Here is an 18675-nt window from a genome sequence, read left to right on the forward strand (position 1 = left end):
AGGTCCAGTTTATTGGTTTTTTTCTGGTACAAAACTTGGAACTTATTGTGTATGATGAATTCATTGCTCAGAAATAATTCAATGTGTGGCCTGCTGTTGACAAAGAAATTCAACATGTTTCCATGAAGGTCCAGTAGAAACAGAGTGAGTTTATAAAATGATTCTATTTCATAATGAAGATATTTTATAAGGCATTTACATTGTCTCTCTTTCAATCACTATGAAAATAAAAAATAAAAATACCCCTCCCCACAATTAATCCTGTGACATGAGGGCAATAAAGAGGTGTGTGTGTTTTTTAAGCAAACACTTTTTTTAAAGTTTTTCAAATGTTTAATAACAGCTTGCTGTTATTCATATTTTTATGTGCTTTTGATCAGATACAAATTTTGTAGGGAAATAAGCAAACATTCCTAAAAATGAATTATAAACAACTGTGTTTTAGAATACTAAAAGGATTTTAAAACTTTCAATTCAGCAAAGTTAATCTTTTTCCTTAATTGAAATAATGGAAAAACAAAAGTGTAGACACTTCCATGGCTTGGGGGAAGTGGTCTTCATGCCCCCAAAGTCATGTTCCTCAGCAGCCACTGCTGGGACCTGCTGCCACTGCAGTCCTGCATGGTAGGCACCATTTTGTCTTCTTCAGAAGGTTCATCGAGACACTGGTTACTGTTCACATGTCTCAAGGTGAGTCTCTGGAAAAGATAACCCACAGTCAGTGCAGCATATTGTATCTTTAACTTCACTAGCACATCACATTAAATCTGCCCTTTAAGAGACCTTTATGATTTTCTTTTTAGTATAAACACTGTGATATGTTTATAGAAGGAACTGTGCACAGGTGGTTGTGAATTAATTATTATACAACTTTCCCTGTCAGGGTTTCATCACTGTCTAATACACCTTTATTTGCAGATGGTTAAAGAAATTAGCCAACATGTGTTTTGCATTGCCAAGAATTCAGGCTCCTTTGCAAAAGCCCATTTGTGAGCTCTGAGTTCAGTCCAGGGCTGTAAATATTAACAAGCTTTCACAAAAGCTTAGTTATCTTAGGCATGTGTTATTCGGTAACCATTTGGTAAACATGCAAAGAGATGTCACAGCTGTGACCCAAATGAGAAAACTGCTAGAGATGTTTCCAAATACTAAACAGGCCATAATATCTGTGACTGAGAAATTCATTGTATTTGAGTGATTATCACAGTGAAGATCTGTCTTACTTGATAGTATGCCCTCCCTAATTTAGTTTGCATGTCTGAGAATCTTTAAAAAATTTAATACCAAATTAAATCAGGAATGTGACTGTCACATATTTTTAAATTTATATCTATATTTTATTTTCTTTATAATGATATTCATTAATAAGCATCATCTCAGTACCCAAATGCTGAAATGTAATTCCAAAAATTGCATCATGTTAACTGTCATTATACATCTTCCCTTTTGAGTTCACATTTACATTTTGAAATTATGTATTTTGGACTTTACAGATATACATTTTAAGTCCACATGCTTTATACTTATGCTCACTAATTATGTACATGTTTGCTCAGTTTCATGGGCAATGCCTAGAACCATACTACACAAAAAACTTCCAAGAAGAGAAGTGTTTCAATGCATGGGAGGTGATTTGCAGATATATCTTGTTTTGAATCACCAAAATTAAAGTAGATTTTTTTTTTCTGGTTCATACTATTGCAATTGAAAGTTGTATGAAAAAAAATGCAGGGGGATGCAATAAAAATGGTGGAGAAACACTGCCTAGACAATCGTAATTTGTTTGGATTAGACCTGCAAACAGCCTGGACCTCACTGTCCTGAGAAAAGGTGGGATGGAAAATAGGCTTGTGGTGGAGGAGGCTTAATAGACAACAAGCAGGTAATTGAAAAAGCAAGGTTGTCAGACATGAAGACGATTTGAAGAGTGAGGCCTCTGTTGATGCTCTTCCAGCACACAGAACCAAGCTATTTATACTAAAGAATGAAGAAAACAAGGAACAAACATAGGCGAGAAGGTAGTTGATTTATGCTTATGATGCCAGAAATTGTATTGTTGGTTTATGAACCAACAGCCAACTTGAAAAAAATTCAAAACAAAACAATTTTTTTTTCTGGCAAGCTCTAGTTAAAATCAACAAAATACTCATTTTTGTTACACACCTGAGATCCTCTGTGTATATAGTCCTTTTAAAGGGATACTTTTAAAAATATTAGTAAGTATTGTTCTGTCTAAAAATGTATGTTTTCTTTGAAGGAATTCATTAGTAGTCAAAAACCACAACTGTAGAGATAACAACCACCCAAACAAAACTCTCATTTTTAATGATGTACAGTAGAAACAGCGGACATGTTAGGGTCAGGCAGCCCTAAGTGTAAATTCCCACCCTTCCACCCCCACTTACTGGCTGTGAAAACTTGAGCAAATTTTTAAATTATTCTGAGCAATCAGATTCTTTGTGAGAAGATGCTCATTTAAACTTATGAATACTTAAAAATGCCCTTTTCTTTTCTGATTAAAAAATTTTACCTCAGTCAACTATCTTAACTGTGACCCCTTGGCAACCTGATAATGGAAAAATGTTAACTATGTCTCTAGGCAACATTACCTATGGTAAAAACGACCTCTGATCAATAAACTGTATCTGCATCTAATCAGCTTCAGTAAAAATACCTCATGGGGAGCCAAACTGGGCTTCTCTAAGTGCAAAGACTTGGAGTTTTGCATGTTCCATTGGTTTACTTGAAGCTGTGCCTATGGAATTGTTGCAAAGACACTGTGTTCTGAGAGGCATACGGCTATGAAGCCAGGCTGTTTTCCACATCCACCTGATGTGGCTCTCATCCCCCTTGCACAGGGCTGCCAGCTCCCATAAAGCAGTATGAATTGCGATGGGAAATGAGACCAATTCTGCTGAGAAACAAGTTGTGGTTTCTACCCTAGAATTCTGTCCCTTACTGGGTATTGTATCTACCAGTTAAGGTTGCTTTAAAAACAAACTAAGATAATATATGTAAAGTGGTCTATACATATATTACCATTGTGTAAAAGAACCAGATTTTCCAGCTTCCCAACACATCTTTAGAATGCCCTAGTCTCAAATGTAGTTCTAACCTAAACAACACTCTTCTCTCCTCTCCTCTCCATACCTCTATTCCCAGCCTTGTTATAAGTATTCCAAACTCAATTCCAACCTTTAATGGTTCATCTGAACCAGAAAAACTCCCTCCCTAACTTCTCATATGTTTTCATAGCAAAGTATTGGAAAATATAATATACTTTACTTACTGGAAAATGAACACCTAAGACCAATTTCACTCTTTACAAGAATTCTATACCAGTACTTTTTTAGCATAAGCTGAATAATGATTCATTTTATTGCTTGCTGAGAAGATATTCACAAATCATGCAAGTGACAGAGAAACTGTACATTTTTATAAGCTTTATTATTATAATTATATCATTTAACCAATAATCTTAGTCTTTAATAATGCATTTGCTTAGTATCAGCTTAAAGTAATAAATTCCAGAAAGGATATGGTGTATCTGAATTGAAATTAACAACATTAAATAATTTCAATATTCCAAAAGAAATATTTTGGCTATCTTAATTTCTTAACGGGTTTTCAGCTCTAATGCTGAAATCTGTTGTCATATAGACATGACTATAGTTAGCCTTAAAAAAGAGCTAATATGTCATAATACATTCCATCAATTATATTTACGCATATCTATTTAAAATAAAGGAAAAAACCCTAGAAAATACCTACTAATTAATTACAGACTAAATACTACTAAATATATTCAGCTCAGAAGTATAAGACAGAAAAATAACTCCATGGAGAAATAGCACATAAAGATTATCCTTAACCACATATTAGAGAAGTAAATTTCTAGATTTTGATAACAAAAATACTGAACTAATATTAGTAAAGTCTGCAACACAAACCTCCAAAAATTATTAGAGAACGTAATCAGTAGGATTCTCAAAAATATTTCTAAAAACTTCCGCTCTTGTATAATTTCTTAGTAGCCATTTTTGCAAAGGGCTATCATTACATATTTCCACAGTGGGCTGTTGGGAGCCATCAGTTACTTTTCTTACTGAGAGACAGGACTGGGTGATTATGTGAAGAAGAGTGTGGGTCTGTTTGACAAAGAAAATAATGAATAATGACAAAATCAAATACAAAGGCAGTAACCAATCAATCATTCTCTACAACATACAATTTCTACTGGGTAAGAATGGAAGGCACATGTCACAACAATCACATCCACGGAGCTGTGAGCCACATCCTTTCTCACGGCTTCAATATCAAGTGTATTGGCAGGAGTAAACGAAGATGGGACTAAGAATATGGAGCAGAGCCTGAGATCAAATGCTGAAAAACTTGGGTAGAAAAGGTTGTATTCTCAGTGTCCATTCTAGTTATTAAATGCTTATAGTGCTACATGCATTATTTTGTCAGTGTGGATATTCAAAACCATTGACTAGTCCACAGAGTTTTCAATCATGGTCTTTGGCTTCCTCTCTCCTTTGCCCTAAACTTCAGTGGATGCCAGGAGAAAATCTAAGGGATAAATTAGCTATAAGGCTTTGCTTTACTTTGTACTCAAACTGTTTCCACTATGTCTTCACAGGGCTAACCTGGTGGTGTTAAAAATGTCCCACATACATATGATCACATTCATCTAAATACCAATTAGGAAGTTAATGAAGGAAGGAAAAAGAAAAAATATCAAATCCATTTTGGGCTCTTAATTTGACTTCATTCTCCAAACACAATTTGTAATTAATTTGTCTGTTTCTTATTTTCCATTAATTTTCTCAGAAGGAGCCTACTCCAGGAAGGCCAGGGATCATGACAACCTACATCATCAAACCCAGTGCAGCTCATAGGAGGCACTCAGAGGTTTGTTGATTAAACCACCTAGTGAAGGGCTAATGCGGAAAAAATATATTTTGATAAAATTAACTACATATTTTGGGCAGCTTAATGGACACAAATCATTGGATTTTCAATTTCAAGGACTGACATCCTACAGTAAAATGGTAAATTAAAGATTTATTAAAGTAGGAAAGGTAACATTATCACATATAATACATTTTTATTGGTAAAACAGCAATTAAGTATATAGTTTGATTTGTTAAAGAGACTAGCTTGGGGATTTTTCAAAAAGCCAAACTTGAATTTTCTATATATATTGTTATTTTTCTATCTATATTGTTTAAAATTTCTAATTTGATAATCCTCTACTCTCAGTGATTTTTTTTTTGTTTTGCAATGAACTTTTCTTAGTAAATTTCATGTTGACATCAAAGACTCCAATGTTAGTGATTCTGAACTTCATGTGTCAGTAAACATATAATAATTTATAAACTTTTCCTTGGTTTGAAAACAAAGCAAAACTTGATTTTACTTATGTTCAGGAAATGTAACTCCAGAACATGAATACAGTATAAAATTTTCCATAAAAAATATATTTATAATATTTTGACCCAAAATGTTTATCACATGAATGACTATTAAAAAATTCAAAGAATTTTCACTACAGGTACTTTAAAAATGCCTAAGTACAATCTAGGTCAGTGATGGTGAACCTTTTGAGCTCGGTGTGTCAGCATTTTGAAAAACCCCAACTTAACTCTGGTGCTGTGTCACATATAGAAATTTTTTGATATTTGCAACCATAGTAAAACAAAGATTTATATTTTTTTATATTTATTTTATATATTTAAATGCCATTTAACAAAGAAAAATCAACCAAAAAAATGAGTTCGCGTGTCACCTCTGACATGTGTGACATAGGTTCGCCATCACTGACCTAGGTACTTCTAAGAAAAATTAGAAATCTAAACAACTCCATTGAGATAAAAATCATTTTCTATTTAAAAAACATTTGGTGTTTTCATTTGTTTGAAAAATAACAGTTTATTTTTTTCTGAGTATTTTGTCTAGAAGAGATACCAATTATTACTTTATGCTTTCTAGTAAGCAATTTTTATCACTTACATTCTGCAAATTTATGTAATAGAGGTCATCTAACTAAACACCCTTCAATTTATATTGTAGGCATCTCTTTTATCATTAAAATAATCTTAAAAACACAGAAAATAAACAATTTCTACAAAGTAGATTTGCCAAAAGTCACTTAACTTTTTCATTTGTGGGCAATCTCTGTCAAGTTTGGAGCGATTGTAAAGAATGCTGTGATAAATATCTCCCAGCATGTCTCTCCACATTATAATCTTTTCTTTAGAAATAATTATTACAAGTAAAATCACAAGGTCAAAAGTATAAACATTTTAATACCTATTAGCAAATTTTTAAAAATATCTATAATAATTATTCAATAATAGCAGCAACAGCTAATATTTCTTATGCTTATTATATGCCAGGATAGTGGTTATCAGTTTTACTGCATCTACAGCAACATTGTGTGTTGTCATTAAAAACATTGCTTGACAGATTGACGGGAACATAAAAATATGAATAGAAAAACACCCATGAGATTTTGATGTATGTGTTTTTGATAGTTCCTTAAATTAATGTTTTTCATTTTTATTGGCTATTCATATTTTCCTTTGCTATTTATTCAAGATCTTGTATCTTTTCATATTGGGTGTACATTTTTTTCTTAAAATTGTTTTTTGTTATATTTGTTGCAAATGCCTCTCACGGCTTTAGAAGATTCAGTCATGTTAACTCAGCTTTGAAGGCAATGTGCTATCAGGCTGACATGCAGCATACTACCAAATTTCTCTTCCTATAGTCTTATTTAACATTGACTAGAAAACAGGGTAATATGATCACTAATCTATTATAGCACTACTCAATTTTTCTCCTCTGAAGTAAAAGAATTAGTATTTCCTGGGATTTACAAAATTTTAATCATTGTATTTTAAAATGCATAAGGAAAAGTGAATACTTCCTGCCTTTAAACTTATTTGTATGTCTGCACCTAAAACAAGATATGTCATGGAGTTTCCTTATATCAACTCTGTTGAAGATACAATTACTACTGAAAACCAACTGAAACAGGCTAGTGAAACAATTTCAGAGACAAAATAGTCATAAATTATAAAATGAGACCTTTGTACCTTTGTATTAAAATAATCAAGTAAAAACTTTGAAATTTTAATGAACAAACAGAAGTGATTGTACGGTTCACTGAAGAACCAATCATACAGGTCTCCGTTTAAAAGATGCCATACTAAAAGTTTAAAATGAAACCTAAATGATTATACATAGAAATAAACAAAGTAAGATTAATTTATACTGTTACAGATATTTAATTTAATATTATTATTGTAAATACAATAGGATTTCCCCTATTGATCAAGTACAGAATAACGGTCATTTAAAATTAAAATAATAAAGTTGTTATTCAAAATGTTAAATGTGTGCATTTGTTAAAAAAGAATGAGTAGTTTAATAAACCAGTAAAATGTTTAATAAAACAAGAACTAAAATTGCAATACTAAACTATTAAATTTCCTATTCACTAATTTATTCTACATAAGAAATCACAGCTATGGGTCAATAGGGATATGGAAAGGTAACACTTGTCTGATACAGGCAGCCTTTGAAAAGCAAATCAAGCAACTATTTTTATTAGGAGTGCTACACAGGGAAATGTCTGGGTTGCCAGTTAATAGATCACTTACCTTGAAATTATATTCCCATTTACCTGCTTTCTGATAAGGTAAATAAGAGAGGTAATAAGTAAAGTCTACATATTAGCTGCTGTGATTTTGGTAAATACCAACTCAACATATTTTACCTACTAAAAAAAATTCCTTGCATTATGACTCTGAAACACTTGATACAGAAGGATATTGAATTCATAACAATATTTTCTCAGTCAACTTGCTCAGTCACATGAAAAACAAGGCTTATTTTTAGCATCATATTTTGCTCCCCTTTTTATTTTGTTGCATAGTGTTTGTTGAGCAAAAGTGTTCTGTTCCAAAATTAGACTGTCACACTGTATGTAGCTGCCTGGATGCTCAAAAGGAACTGTGATTATGTGCACTTACTGCAGGAAAAGGAGAATTTAAAATGGAGTGAAACATGATTGCAACGTTCAAATGCAATACAAGAAAACCTGAATGAAATAGAATGGATGAATGGCAGACCCCTATGAAAATAATTTTTAAAGTGGTTCAGTGAGATGAAATGTAGGGTTCCCCCCTCCCTTTTTGACTTAACTCTGAGTCAATGGGTTTTCATAGCACCAAAGTGTTCATGTAATTTATTCAAGTGATGCTAGATCAGGTGAGGACTTTGCAGATTTGCTAATGATGCTTACTTGCCCCTAAATCAAACATGTTTAGCCAGGAAAGGTGATATTGAGTTAAATTCATGGTTGTGTTATTTAAGAAATATTTCAATAAGAAAATAGGGCACAATATTTTTAATCAGAGTTAACCAAAGACATATATTGCTTAACAACATATACTTTATTTCACTCAAATAAAAGTAGAAGCAATTAGATATGAATTGTATTATGAATATAGATAAAGTCTAAGCAATTAGACCCTACTGACAAAGTAGTTTTATGACTATTTGTCTCAATAGACAATGCTTATTGCAGGACATCTTTCCAATGATTAAGGAGAAATTCTATGTGAATAAAATTTGGTAACACAAATAATGGATAGTATTTCTTTCTTTCATTTATAATACTGTACATTTAACTCACCAGATCATAATCATTGAAAGCATCTAATTGTTTCTAGTTTTCCAATGACCTCAAGAAGAATGTGGAAAAATGTGGAAAGAATGCTCAATTAAGTGCCAGAAACCTGTAGTGTGCAAACCCAGAGAAGGCATTTAAATACTTTAAGCTTATGTTTACTAATGTGAAGAATACAAGTAAAATATTATTATCTTACTTGAGGCCTAATGCACGAAATTTGTGCAAGAGTAGGCCTTCCTGCTCCAGGCTGCCGGCACCAGCTTCCCTCTGGTACCTAGGACCCAGGCTTACCTCTCAGCCCCAGCTTCGTACAGAAGGCCGTCCGGAAGGACGTCCGGTCTAACTAGCATATTATGCTTTTATTATTATAGATAGGACTATCATTAGAATTGCATGAGAAAACAGGTTATAGACACCCTGTATACTTTATTCCCTTCCACTCCCTCCCACATGCCCATCTAAAAAGTAAACAAACCAAAGCAACTAAATAGATTCCATATTTTGAGGTTTTATGACACAGTTTCCATTTTTCACTGGATATTCCCACAATTTTGTTCTTATTTATGACTTACTTTTCTAAGACTGAAAGGATTCCAGGTGATAAGGTGATGGAATATTTCAGCTGTTCACACTGTGAGATTCACAATTGCAGTGATAACTAGCTTTCTTTGAATACTTTATTAGGACCTAATTCTGCCTCCGCTGCTGGTGGGGTGATCTTTGTGCTTTAGAGTTCTGCTGATAAAGGCTCAAAGAAGAGAACTTTAAGGGAAGTTTCAGCTCTATAATTCTGTGAACACCACCAACTTTTATTCTGCTTTGAAACTGCACCACCTCAGAGGTTTCTCAAAGAAGAATAATTTTGCCTTTGATAGCAATAGATAAAGAATAAATTAAAGAAGTGGCAAGCAGCACTTGTCTACTTTTCACTGATTGGAATATGAAAAGACTAGAAATACTTGGCAGTTACTCCTCTCTCCTGACTTTGCACCTCTCACCTTCTGCTTCTGTTCCCTCCCCCTTCTCTCCTGGAAGCCTTATCATTTTCCACAGTATATATGCCGTTTCCCAACTTTGCAATATTTTTCAACAGTGTATAAAAAGACTAAGGAAGATTAGTAGATATTCGGCCATTGTGTAGACCTGTCCTTGTTAAACTTTAATGTGTGTGTGAATGCCTTGGGGATTTTGTTGAAGTACAGACTCTGATTTAGTGTGTCCAGGGTGATACCTGAGATTCCTAACTTCTATCAAGTTCCCAGGTGCTGTTAACTAGTCCTGGAATTACACATTGGGTAGCAAAGATGGGGACCATTCCATAGACTAAAGTGGCCCTAAACCTAAAATTTAAAAGAAGAAATGATCATAAAAAGTAAATATATTCCAATTTTTTAAAGTTGTTTCCATTTTTCTTACTTTTCACAAAAAAAATGTTTTTTTTTTATTTCAAAACTGAAATGTCCAGAAAGGCAATGCATCATTCCTACAGGTATTCTATTGTGTTGTGACTTCTCTATATTCTCATTTATAAATTTGGCAAAAAATTTACATTATGATTTAAAAATTTAGACAAGTTGAATATCACAATTTAATTTTGAAAACATAATCATGTAAGGCAACTGTTATATAAATATGAAGGTGATTAGATAACTTAAAAATAAACATTTCTTAATACTATTTAAGACATAGTATAAGCTTTATTTGTATGTGTTGTAGAAACAAAATTTTCATGATACAAAATAGTACAATAAACTAAAACTGCTGCAAGAAATAATGCTGGCTCATTCAATTAGTAAATTTACAAAAACCACTTCTTTATCTTAGGTGAGGCTACTAATTTTTTTTTCACTTTTCTTTCAAAATCCCTTAGTATTCAATAATCTTCCTACTGGCTGATAGAAATATAACTGAAAACATATGCCTAATTAGCAACAACAGTTATTTCAGAAATGAAGAAACTTGAGTCATGACTATAAAAGCCATTATCCACTCAAAAGTTATGGAGACGTTTAAAGATTGAGTGGTATTCTAAAATTCAACAACATTCCATCTTATTAAAAATATGCACATTCTTCCCCCTTTTCTTAAAAATATATGCTAGATTTCTTTATTTTAGCACACGCCCAATACAGTCCTAAGATCCTAGTGAAAACTAAAGTGCAACAATAACAACAAAAAGTTTTATTTAAAAAAACACTTCTTTTGTGATTTCTCCTTTTTCTGAACATTTATCTACACTTCTCATAGAAGAGGTAGGGAACTGACTAAAGAAAGGTTCAAATTTACTCACATGTATTATTAGAGGAAATGTCTTCTGTAGCCTTAATATAAAGGGTGGTGATGAAAATAGTTGAAGAGAAAAATAATGGTGGTCAGATAAAGAAGATGAATAAGTATTGAGAGGACCAAAGAGTCTGGATGAAACACAGTGATGCAACACAGGAAGGATTCATGGTGTTTGCCTTAATTATATCCCAGAAACTTGCTAATATTATATAAATCTTAGGGGCAAACTTTAACCCTATGTAACCAGCTTCAAATCATGTAAGTATTCAGTAAGTTTTTCTGATATCCCACTTAAGAAATTACAACATCATGCAAATTAAAATGACATTCAAAAAGTTTTTAAAAAGAAGGCCTTGTTAAAATATCAATAATACCAACAAATCTGCAGATTAGTTTTTAAAATGTTACTCTTGCACAGTATTTTAAGCTTTCATAGAAGACTGCATTTGTGAAATGCATTTGCCTCTATTGTATTATTTATCATGTAAGAATGAGGTTTACTTCTTATCTTAAATAAGTCACCAACCATTTAATAATGTGGAAAATGTAACCCAGACGACAAATTCATTTTGTTAAGCAAAGAGAAATGAAAGAAATGAAGCTGTTTCAAGATAGCTTCCTCATACAGAGGAAAATATTTCTTTCTTATTAGCTCCATCTGATGGTTGGTTTGGTGTTTACACACTGCCTGGCTATAAATTCCCAATAATTTTATTGGTTTTTTCTTCCTCTCTTCTCTCAGAAAGACATGCTATATTGAGAAGAGGTTGCTTAACTGATTATGTACCTAATTAGTTTACTGAATTTTGCAAAGTATTTACTATTATAAAGAATGTTCAAGCTAATCTTATCAGTTTTTTTTCCTTTAAAGTGAGAAGCATAAATATCAGAGATTACAATGGTGTAAAATTAAAAATATGAAACTATTGCTGATACTGTTCTGTATGTACATCTGCAAACATAACTCTCAGATAAGCATAGCCTGCCCTTTGCCTAATTTATGTTGAGCATGTACATATGATAACAAATTTTAAGCACATAAAAGTGACTTTATGTTTCTCATTCATATTTTATACTTACAGACTAGTTTGGCAAAAACCTACTTATATACCATCCTAATATTATGTAATATGAGCATACATGCTTGAAAGTGCAGTTTTTCCAATGCAGAAAAAAATAACTTAGGGTTTAAATATATTTGAAATGCAGGGTGGGGCAAAAGTAGGATTACAGTTGTTGTTATGGAAAATAATACAAGAATAAACTCTGTTTTGCATACTCACAACTGTAAACCTACTTTTGCCCCACCCAGTATTAACTCAGTTGAAAGATTCCCAAAAAAGTAAATGAAGGAAAATACTATACCTCAGCATCATATTCCCATAACTGATTTCCTCTCATGTGGTGGCATTTTAACATGATTACAGGTCCATTGAGTCTAGAAACATCCAAGCACAAGTCATCGGTTCGGATTTCTTTGTCAGCGGTATAAGAAAATACCTGAAAATATAAAATTCAGCTAATAAAATAATATCTTCTTAAAAACAAAAAGTCACAGCATAGCAGGTTTATCTGTGAAAGTTTTCACATCAAATGAACTTCTCAAATGATCTCGGCTGTATGATCTTGAGAAGCTAGCTAGTTTATCTCTCCAGGTCCTTTTCCTCAACTGCATAATAGGGATAATGTCACATGTTTTATAAGGTTTTTGTGAAGTTTCAATTAAACAAACTAAATTATGAAATGCTTATTATTTGCCAGCACCATCTTTCCTGCACTATACCTGCCTTATAAAGCACACACAGGTTCAACAAAATAAAGTTTGTAAATTGCATGGAGCGCAATAAAAGGCAGTCCTTGTCCCACCACCATATGCCCAATTCCTCATTTAGAGACAATGATATTTCTATAAAGCACTTTAAATCTTTCTTTCCATAACAAAAGTACATCATGTAAATTTTATTAAGTATTGTTAGTGAATCTGTGAAGGTGGTAGAATTATCCTCTCTAGGGAGCTCAATAAAGGTAGGCTCTCTGCTTATCTTTCTCATGTGGTTTGGGCTGGGCTTGACTACAATTCTCAAAATATCCAAGAAATGTCAAGGTGGATTGTAGACTCATTGTTAGCTAATTCAAACTGATACTATATAAGCTCTATTGCTTTGCTCCTGGTGTGAATACTTTATTTATAAACATTGATTATTAACGTTTTATGAGAGTTACTAAGTTGTTTTCTTCCATTGGCTCTGATAAGCATGGTTCAGGATTCTGTGGGCATCTGTTTTTTTCTCTTGCAATGTCCAGAAGGAGTATATAAAGAAGGTGATCTCAGGGTCTTTTTGTTTCCCAAAGCAATCTGATAAGATTGGAGGAAGTCAGCTCTACAAATCACTTATAAACTCCGGAGCCCTAGCCTTTAAGCTGAACAAGTTAGTCTTGAAAGGATTGCTGTTACAGTATTGCTACTCAGGATTTCTCTGAAAATCACAAGTCAGAAGAGGAACATGCAAAGTCAATGATGGAGCACAAGAACCTCTACAGCCAACATCTTCAAAGGAAATCCTTCACAAAGGTTATACATTCTACTCAACAGTATAAAAACTTGATAAGTGATGTTCCTTTAGTTGAACTGTATCTTCCTTTGCAATCTGTTGGTCAAGTTAGTTCTACAAACAACTAAGGTGGCAATTTTTATTCAATTATTTTAAGTTCAGCTCTCACATGAGAAGTGAATGACTTTTTATTCCATTTTGTGGACCATGTTACTTATTTTTTCCAAGATTACTTTGATCTCTGTAACAACTCGGTTTTTATTGCCTTCCACTGTATTAGTTTGCTAGGGCCACCTTGACAGAGTAGCACACACTGGGTGGCTTAAACAATAGAAGTTCATTTACTCAGAGTACTAGAGGCTGGAAGTCCAAGATCAAGATATCAACAGAATTGGTTTTTTCTGTGAATGTCTTTCCTTGGCTTATAGATGGCCATCTTCTCCCTGTATCTTCACATGGTCTTCCCTCCGTCCTTGTCTGTGTCCTAATCTCTTCTTCTTATAAGGACAAAAGTCCTATAGATTAAGGCTCATTCTAATGACCTCATTTTACCTTGATTACATCTTTAAAGATCTGAACTCCAAATATAGTCACATTTTGAGGCACTGAAATTACGACTTCCACAAGGAAATGCCTGTTGGGGGATTGGGGAGTGGGGTGGGCACAGTTCAGCCCATAATACCTATCAACCCTTTAAAATGTATCAAAAGAGATCATGCATCTTTCCCTACCCCTTGATGAAAACTACTGGGTTTATTATTTTTCTGCTTACTTATCTAGATCCCCTGGGGATTCAATTCAGAAATTAGATTGGTCTGTTTAATATTATCAAATGAAACTCTGAGTGAAATATAATGGCAGATCGCCTCCCCTTCTCTACATTGGGCTGCTTTAGGTTGGAAGTCTGCAGTGGGACAGGGCAGCGTTGGCTTCTCTATTTCACATTCTTAAGTTTTTTGTTTGTCTGTTTGTTTGTTTTTGTGGGGTTTTTTTTGTTTTGTTTTGTTTTTTGTGTTGTTTTTTTTCTTTTCATTCTTATCTTCCTTGCCCACTCCCAAATTCCTCCAGGCTTCTAATTAGCTTTTGATTCTTCCAGGTTGGTAAAAGTCTAGGAGAGGTCTTACCTGAGCTGCCTCTTTATAGCTCCTTCCTGTTCTCTTGCCTGGCGGAATTTGATGCTCCCTCTCCTGACTGTCTGTGGTTCTTTCTAGATTCCCATCACTAAGTACCTCTCACTACAGTGCTAAGAGGACCACTTTCTATCGCTTGACAACTCAGAGAGGCAAGATGACCCAGGCAGGGCAGTCACTGTAATTCAGTTTCATGGCCAGCTTTGCCATGTGTGAGTCAGGTCACAGCCTGCCAAACCCCACCAGTATAAGAAGCACATAGAAAGCTCTCAGAGTGGAGTCCTACATAATTTGCAGGGACCAATGCAAAATGAAAATGCAGGACCTATTGTTTAAAATTATTAAGACTTTCAAGATTACAGGGCCCTTTTCAATGGCATGGATTGCACACCCATGAAGCTGCTCCTGCCTTGAGTCCTCCTCTTCATAGCTTTGTCACTGGAAACTGGCCCCATCCCTCTAGAGCAGTGGTTCTCAACCTTCCTGATGCCGCAACCCTTTAATACAGTTCCTCATGTTGTGGTGACCCCCAACCATAAAATTATTTTCTTTGCTACTTCATAACTGTAATTTTGCTATTGTTATGAATCATAATGTAAATATCTGATATGCAGGATGTATTTTCATTGTTACAAATTGAACATAATTAAAATATAGTGATTAATCACAAAAACAATATGTAATTATATGTGTTTTCCAATGGTCTTAGGCAACCCCTGTGAAAGGGTCGTTCAACCCCCAAAGGGGTTGCGACCCACAGGTTGAGAACCGCTGCTCTAGAGGGAAGGCAACTACTCCCCTCATAGAATTCCTACAGAGTTCTCCATCTTTTGAAACCTCCTGTCCTCCTTTATGTGTTAAATTGTCTCCCTGCAAAAGATACACAAAAATCCTAAACCCCAATATCTCAGAATGTGAACCTATTTGGAAATAGGGCCATTGTAGAGGTAATTAAGTTACCAGGAGGTCATACTGGAGTAGGGCAGGCCCTTAAACCAAAATGACTGCCGTCCTTATAAGAAGACAGAGACATACAGAAAGAAGACAACAGACCTGTGGATCGGGAGATGGGCATGTGCCTACAAGCCATGGGAACTGCTGGTGAATTCCAGAAGCTAGAAGAAGCAAGGAATGATTCTCCCTTACAGCTTTAGAAGGAATACGCCCCCTCTCACAATTTGATTATTGGCTTGTAGGCTTAAAAATTGTGAGACAATCAATTTCTGTTGTTTTAAACCATCCAGTTTGTGGTAGTTTGTTATGACAGCCCGAGGAATCTAACACAGTTCCTTTTATAACTATGCAGGTTGGAGGGTCTAAAAATCATGGAGTCGATGTTCCAAATTGCCATTGCAAATTCTGTACACAGGGAAGTCTGGTTCTATATTTCACATCTATTGTATCTTAGTATCTGGGAAAATGATGATGATGACATCCAGTTATACTTTACAAAAGCATTGGAACAACCATTTTTATAATAATTTTTCTATTTAAATTTATCTTCCCACAGTGACCTTTACTGTGACTAGGTGATTCATCTGCGTTTATGAATATTTACAGAGCTCAAATTTATTTGTGTTTCTTAATTGATGTCTTAAATGAGTTTAGCAATAATTTCCAACATGTGAAGGATGGGAGCCAATTCCAACCACAATTCCTTTTAATGTTATTCTGATTATTTTTAAGTAAAGATAAGCATTTTCATTATTCTACATATGCATCTGGTTTGTTCTGGATTTTTCATTTCAGTTATGTCCAAAGGAATTTTATAATTATTCAAATATACACAATGAAGACAGCATTTAAGCAATTTTCAAGGACTGCTATGAGAATGATCTTCTAAAATATTCTGCATGAAATTAATGCTTTATTTCACGCAAGGAACGATTGTGTCTATACATTCTTTTAAAAGTTTCATCATGCTTACAATGCTGATGTTGTATAGTTACTTCTTTAAAAATATGCCTTTATCTTTACTCCCCTGGGAAAATGCAAGCAAATATGTGCTTAGATTAGTAGCCTTAGCACAGCTTTCAAGCAGTGCCAGTTTCAAAGCAAAGTCACTGTTTCCTTATTTGGACTGGACCAAGGCTCCTTCAGCAAGAGGCTCAGGAACTACACGCCCTCTGCTGGCCCTGTCTTGCCATAGGACGTTTCTTTTATCCTTGGATGGAGAAATATTGTGCAATATACACAATTTATTATATATAATCTCTCTTTAACAGGTTCATGCATTTATTTTATTCAGTTTTATTATACAGGTTGGGATTTCCCTAGATTTAATTTTAATTTATAAAATAATTTTCCTGTTGAGTTCCTCAGAACAATATTTTCCATAAAGTTCAGTTTTAAGGGACTCTATCACTTTATGCCAACTGCTTCACTACTTAGATGAAAACATCAAAGCCAACAAATTTACTGGATTCACCCAATTCACCAGAGCCACTTAGTGATGGAGGACTCTCTGGACCCCAAGGTCATTGTCACTATTATTGTACTTGACTCGACTGCCCCTTCCACACTCATCACTTAGTCATTTTGGAGCTTTGGACCCTCTGGGGGATCACTTTAGGTATTTGAAGTATGATCAATTTGAGAAATTTGTTAACAATCATCCAGAGGGGAAAATTATAAGAAAATAAACACTAGGTGTTTTTTTGTTGTTGTTGTTTTTTTTCCTCATTCTGTAAAAATAGCCCAGGAAAATTTCTATTGAAATAACAAGGAAAAGCATTTAGCAACAAAAGTTAGAACTTTAGTATTGTGATTTTTCAAAATGCCCTCTTACTGTATGTCACACAATCCTGAAATCAGCACAGAATATGCACAGATGGAATTGAATTCATCAATGGAGCTTCCAAGCAAAGAGACTTTGCTCCCAGGCAGGTCCTTTTACTGTTTCCTGATTTCAGGCTGCATCTATAGCCTGTTTGCCCAGTGGTTTATGCAGAAGAGGTTAAGGAGAAGTAGCTAGCTTCTAGCTGTGTATTCTCTTTTTTTAAATATATTTTATTGATTTTTTACAGAGAGGAAGGGAGAGGGATAGAGAGTTAGAAACATCGATGAGAGAGAAACATCGATCAGCTGCCTTCTGCACACCGTCCACTGGGGATGTGCCCGCAACCAAGGTACATGCCCTTGACCAGAATCGAACCTGGGACCTCTCAGTCCGCAGGCCGATGCTCTATCCACTGAGCCAAACCGGTCAGGGCTAGCTGTGTATTAACTTACATGCCTAGATGTCATCTGTGGTGTTTCCCAATTCCAGTGATCTAAAACTGTTATTAAAAACAGGATATGGGTGTGAATCTCAATGTTTCATTCCTGTCCTGAAATCACCTGTGAAGTATCAAATCTTTCTCCTTTCACTTCAATAAAACTGAATGCAATAATTTGCTGTTTCTTAATTTGTGCTCAGCAGTCATCTCATTCTTGAGTCCCTGACCCGGTATGTGCTGATCACATCACTAGACCAATTCTTCCTGTTCTGCTCTGCTCAGGAAAAGATTACCCTCCTTATATGACTTCCTTCATGCAGCTCTGTGTAAGGACTCTTACCTAGATAGCCTGCTTGCACTGTGCTGTCGGTGTGGCATCATTTGTGTGTATCCTGGAGCAGGGCAGCACTAAAACAATGGGCTTTGGAAAAGGACACAGACCTGGGCCTGAGACTTCCCTCCACTACCCATCAGAGCAGAGTTACTGGGAAGCTTTGTCAGAATCTTGGCTTCCTTATCTGGGAAAAAGGACAAAGATGCCCGTTGTTTCCTGAGCTATTTCAGAGTTTGAATGAGATAATCCATGTAAACTCTAAACACAGTAGCTGCCCCAAGTAACATCTAAGTATGGGTTATTATCCCTGCAAAATCTAGACATATAATCTATATTTATTATATTCTGTCTCATCCTTTGTTTTATTTTTAAGCCTTATTGTCCCTATAACAATCCTAAGGATATTTTTTCAACACCAATGGAAACAATTCTAGGAAAAATGTATGTGCCC

General features: G+C 34.5%; 1 protein-coding gene across 4 annotated transcripts in view; it reads right to left on the bottom strand.

Annotated features, from left to right (window-relative positions):
- Positions 1-161: 161 nt before the first annotated feature.
- GALNT13 (polypeptide N-acetylgalactosaminyltransferase 13) overlaps positions 162-18675 on the bottom strand; it is a 474320-nt gene continuing 455806 nt past the window's right edge. For 3 of the 4 annotated variants that reach the window (XM_081095196.1, XM_081095197.1, XM_081095198.1), the window contains exons 12-13: positions 12356-12490; positions 162-698 (exon numbers count right to left, since the gene is read on the bottom strand). In XM_081095196.1, coding sequence (XP_080951322.1) covers positions 558-698; positions 12356-12490 — 276 coding nt within the window. In that variant the 3' untranslated portion in view covers positions 162-557. Of the gene's footprint in view, positions 699-3950; positions 4149-12355; positions 12491-18675 lie in introns of all 4 variants that reach the window. The other variant, XR_013996206.1, reaches the window with a different exon arrangement.

Source organism: Myotis nattereri, assembly GCF_964212035.1.
Source record: "Myotis nattereri genome assembly, chromosome: 7".
In the NCBI taxonomy this organism is placed as follows: Eukaryota; Metazoa; Chordata; class Mammalia; order Chiroptera; family Vespertilionidae; genus Myotis; species Myotis nattereri.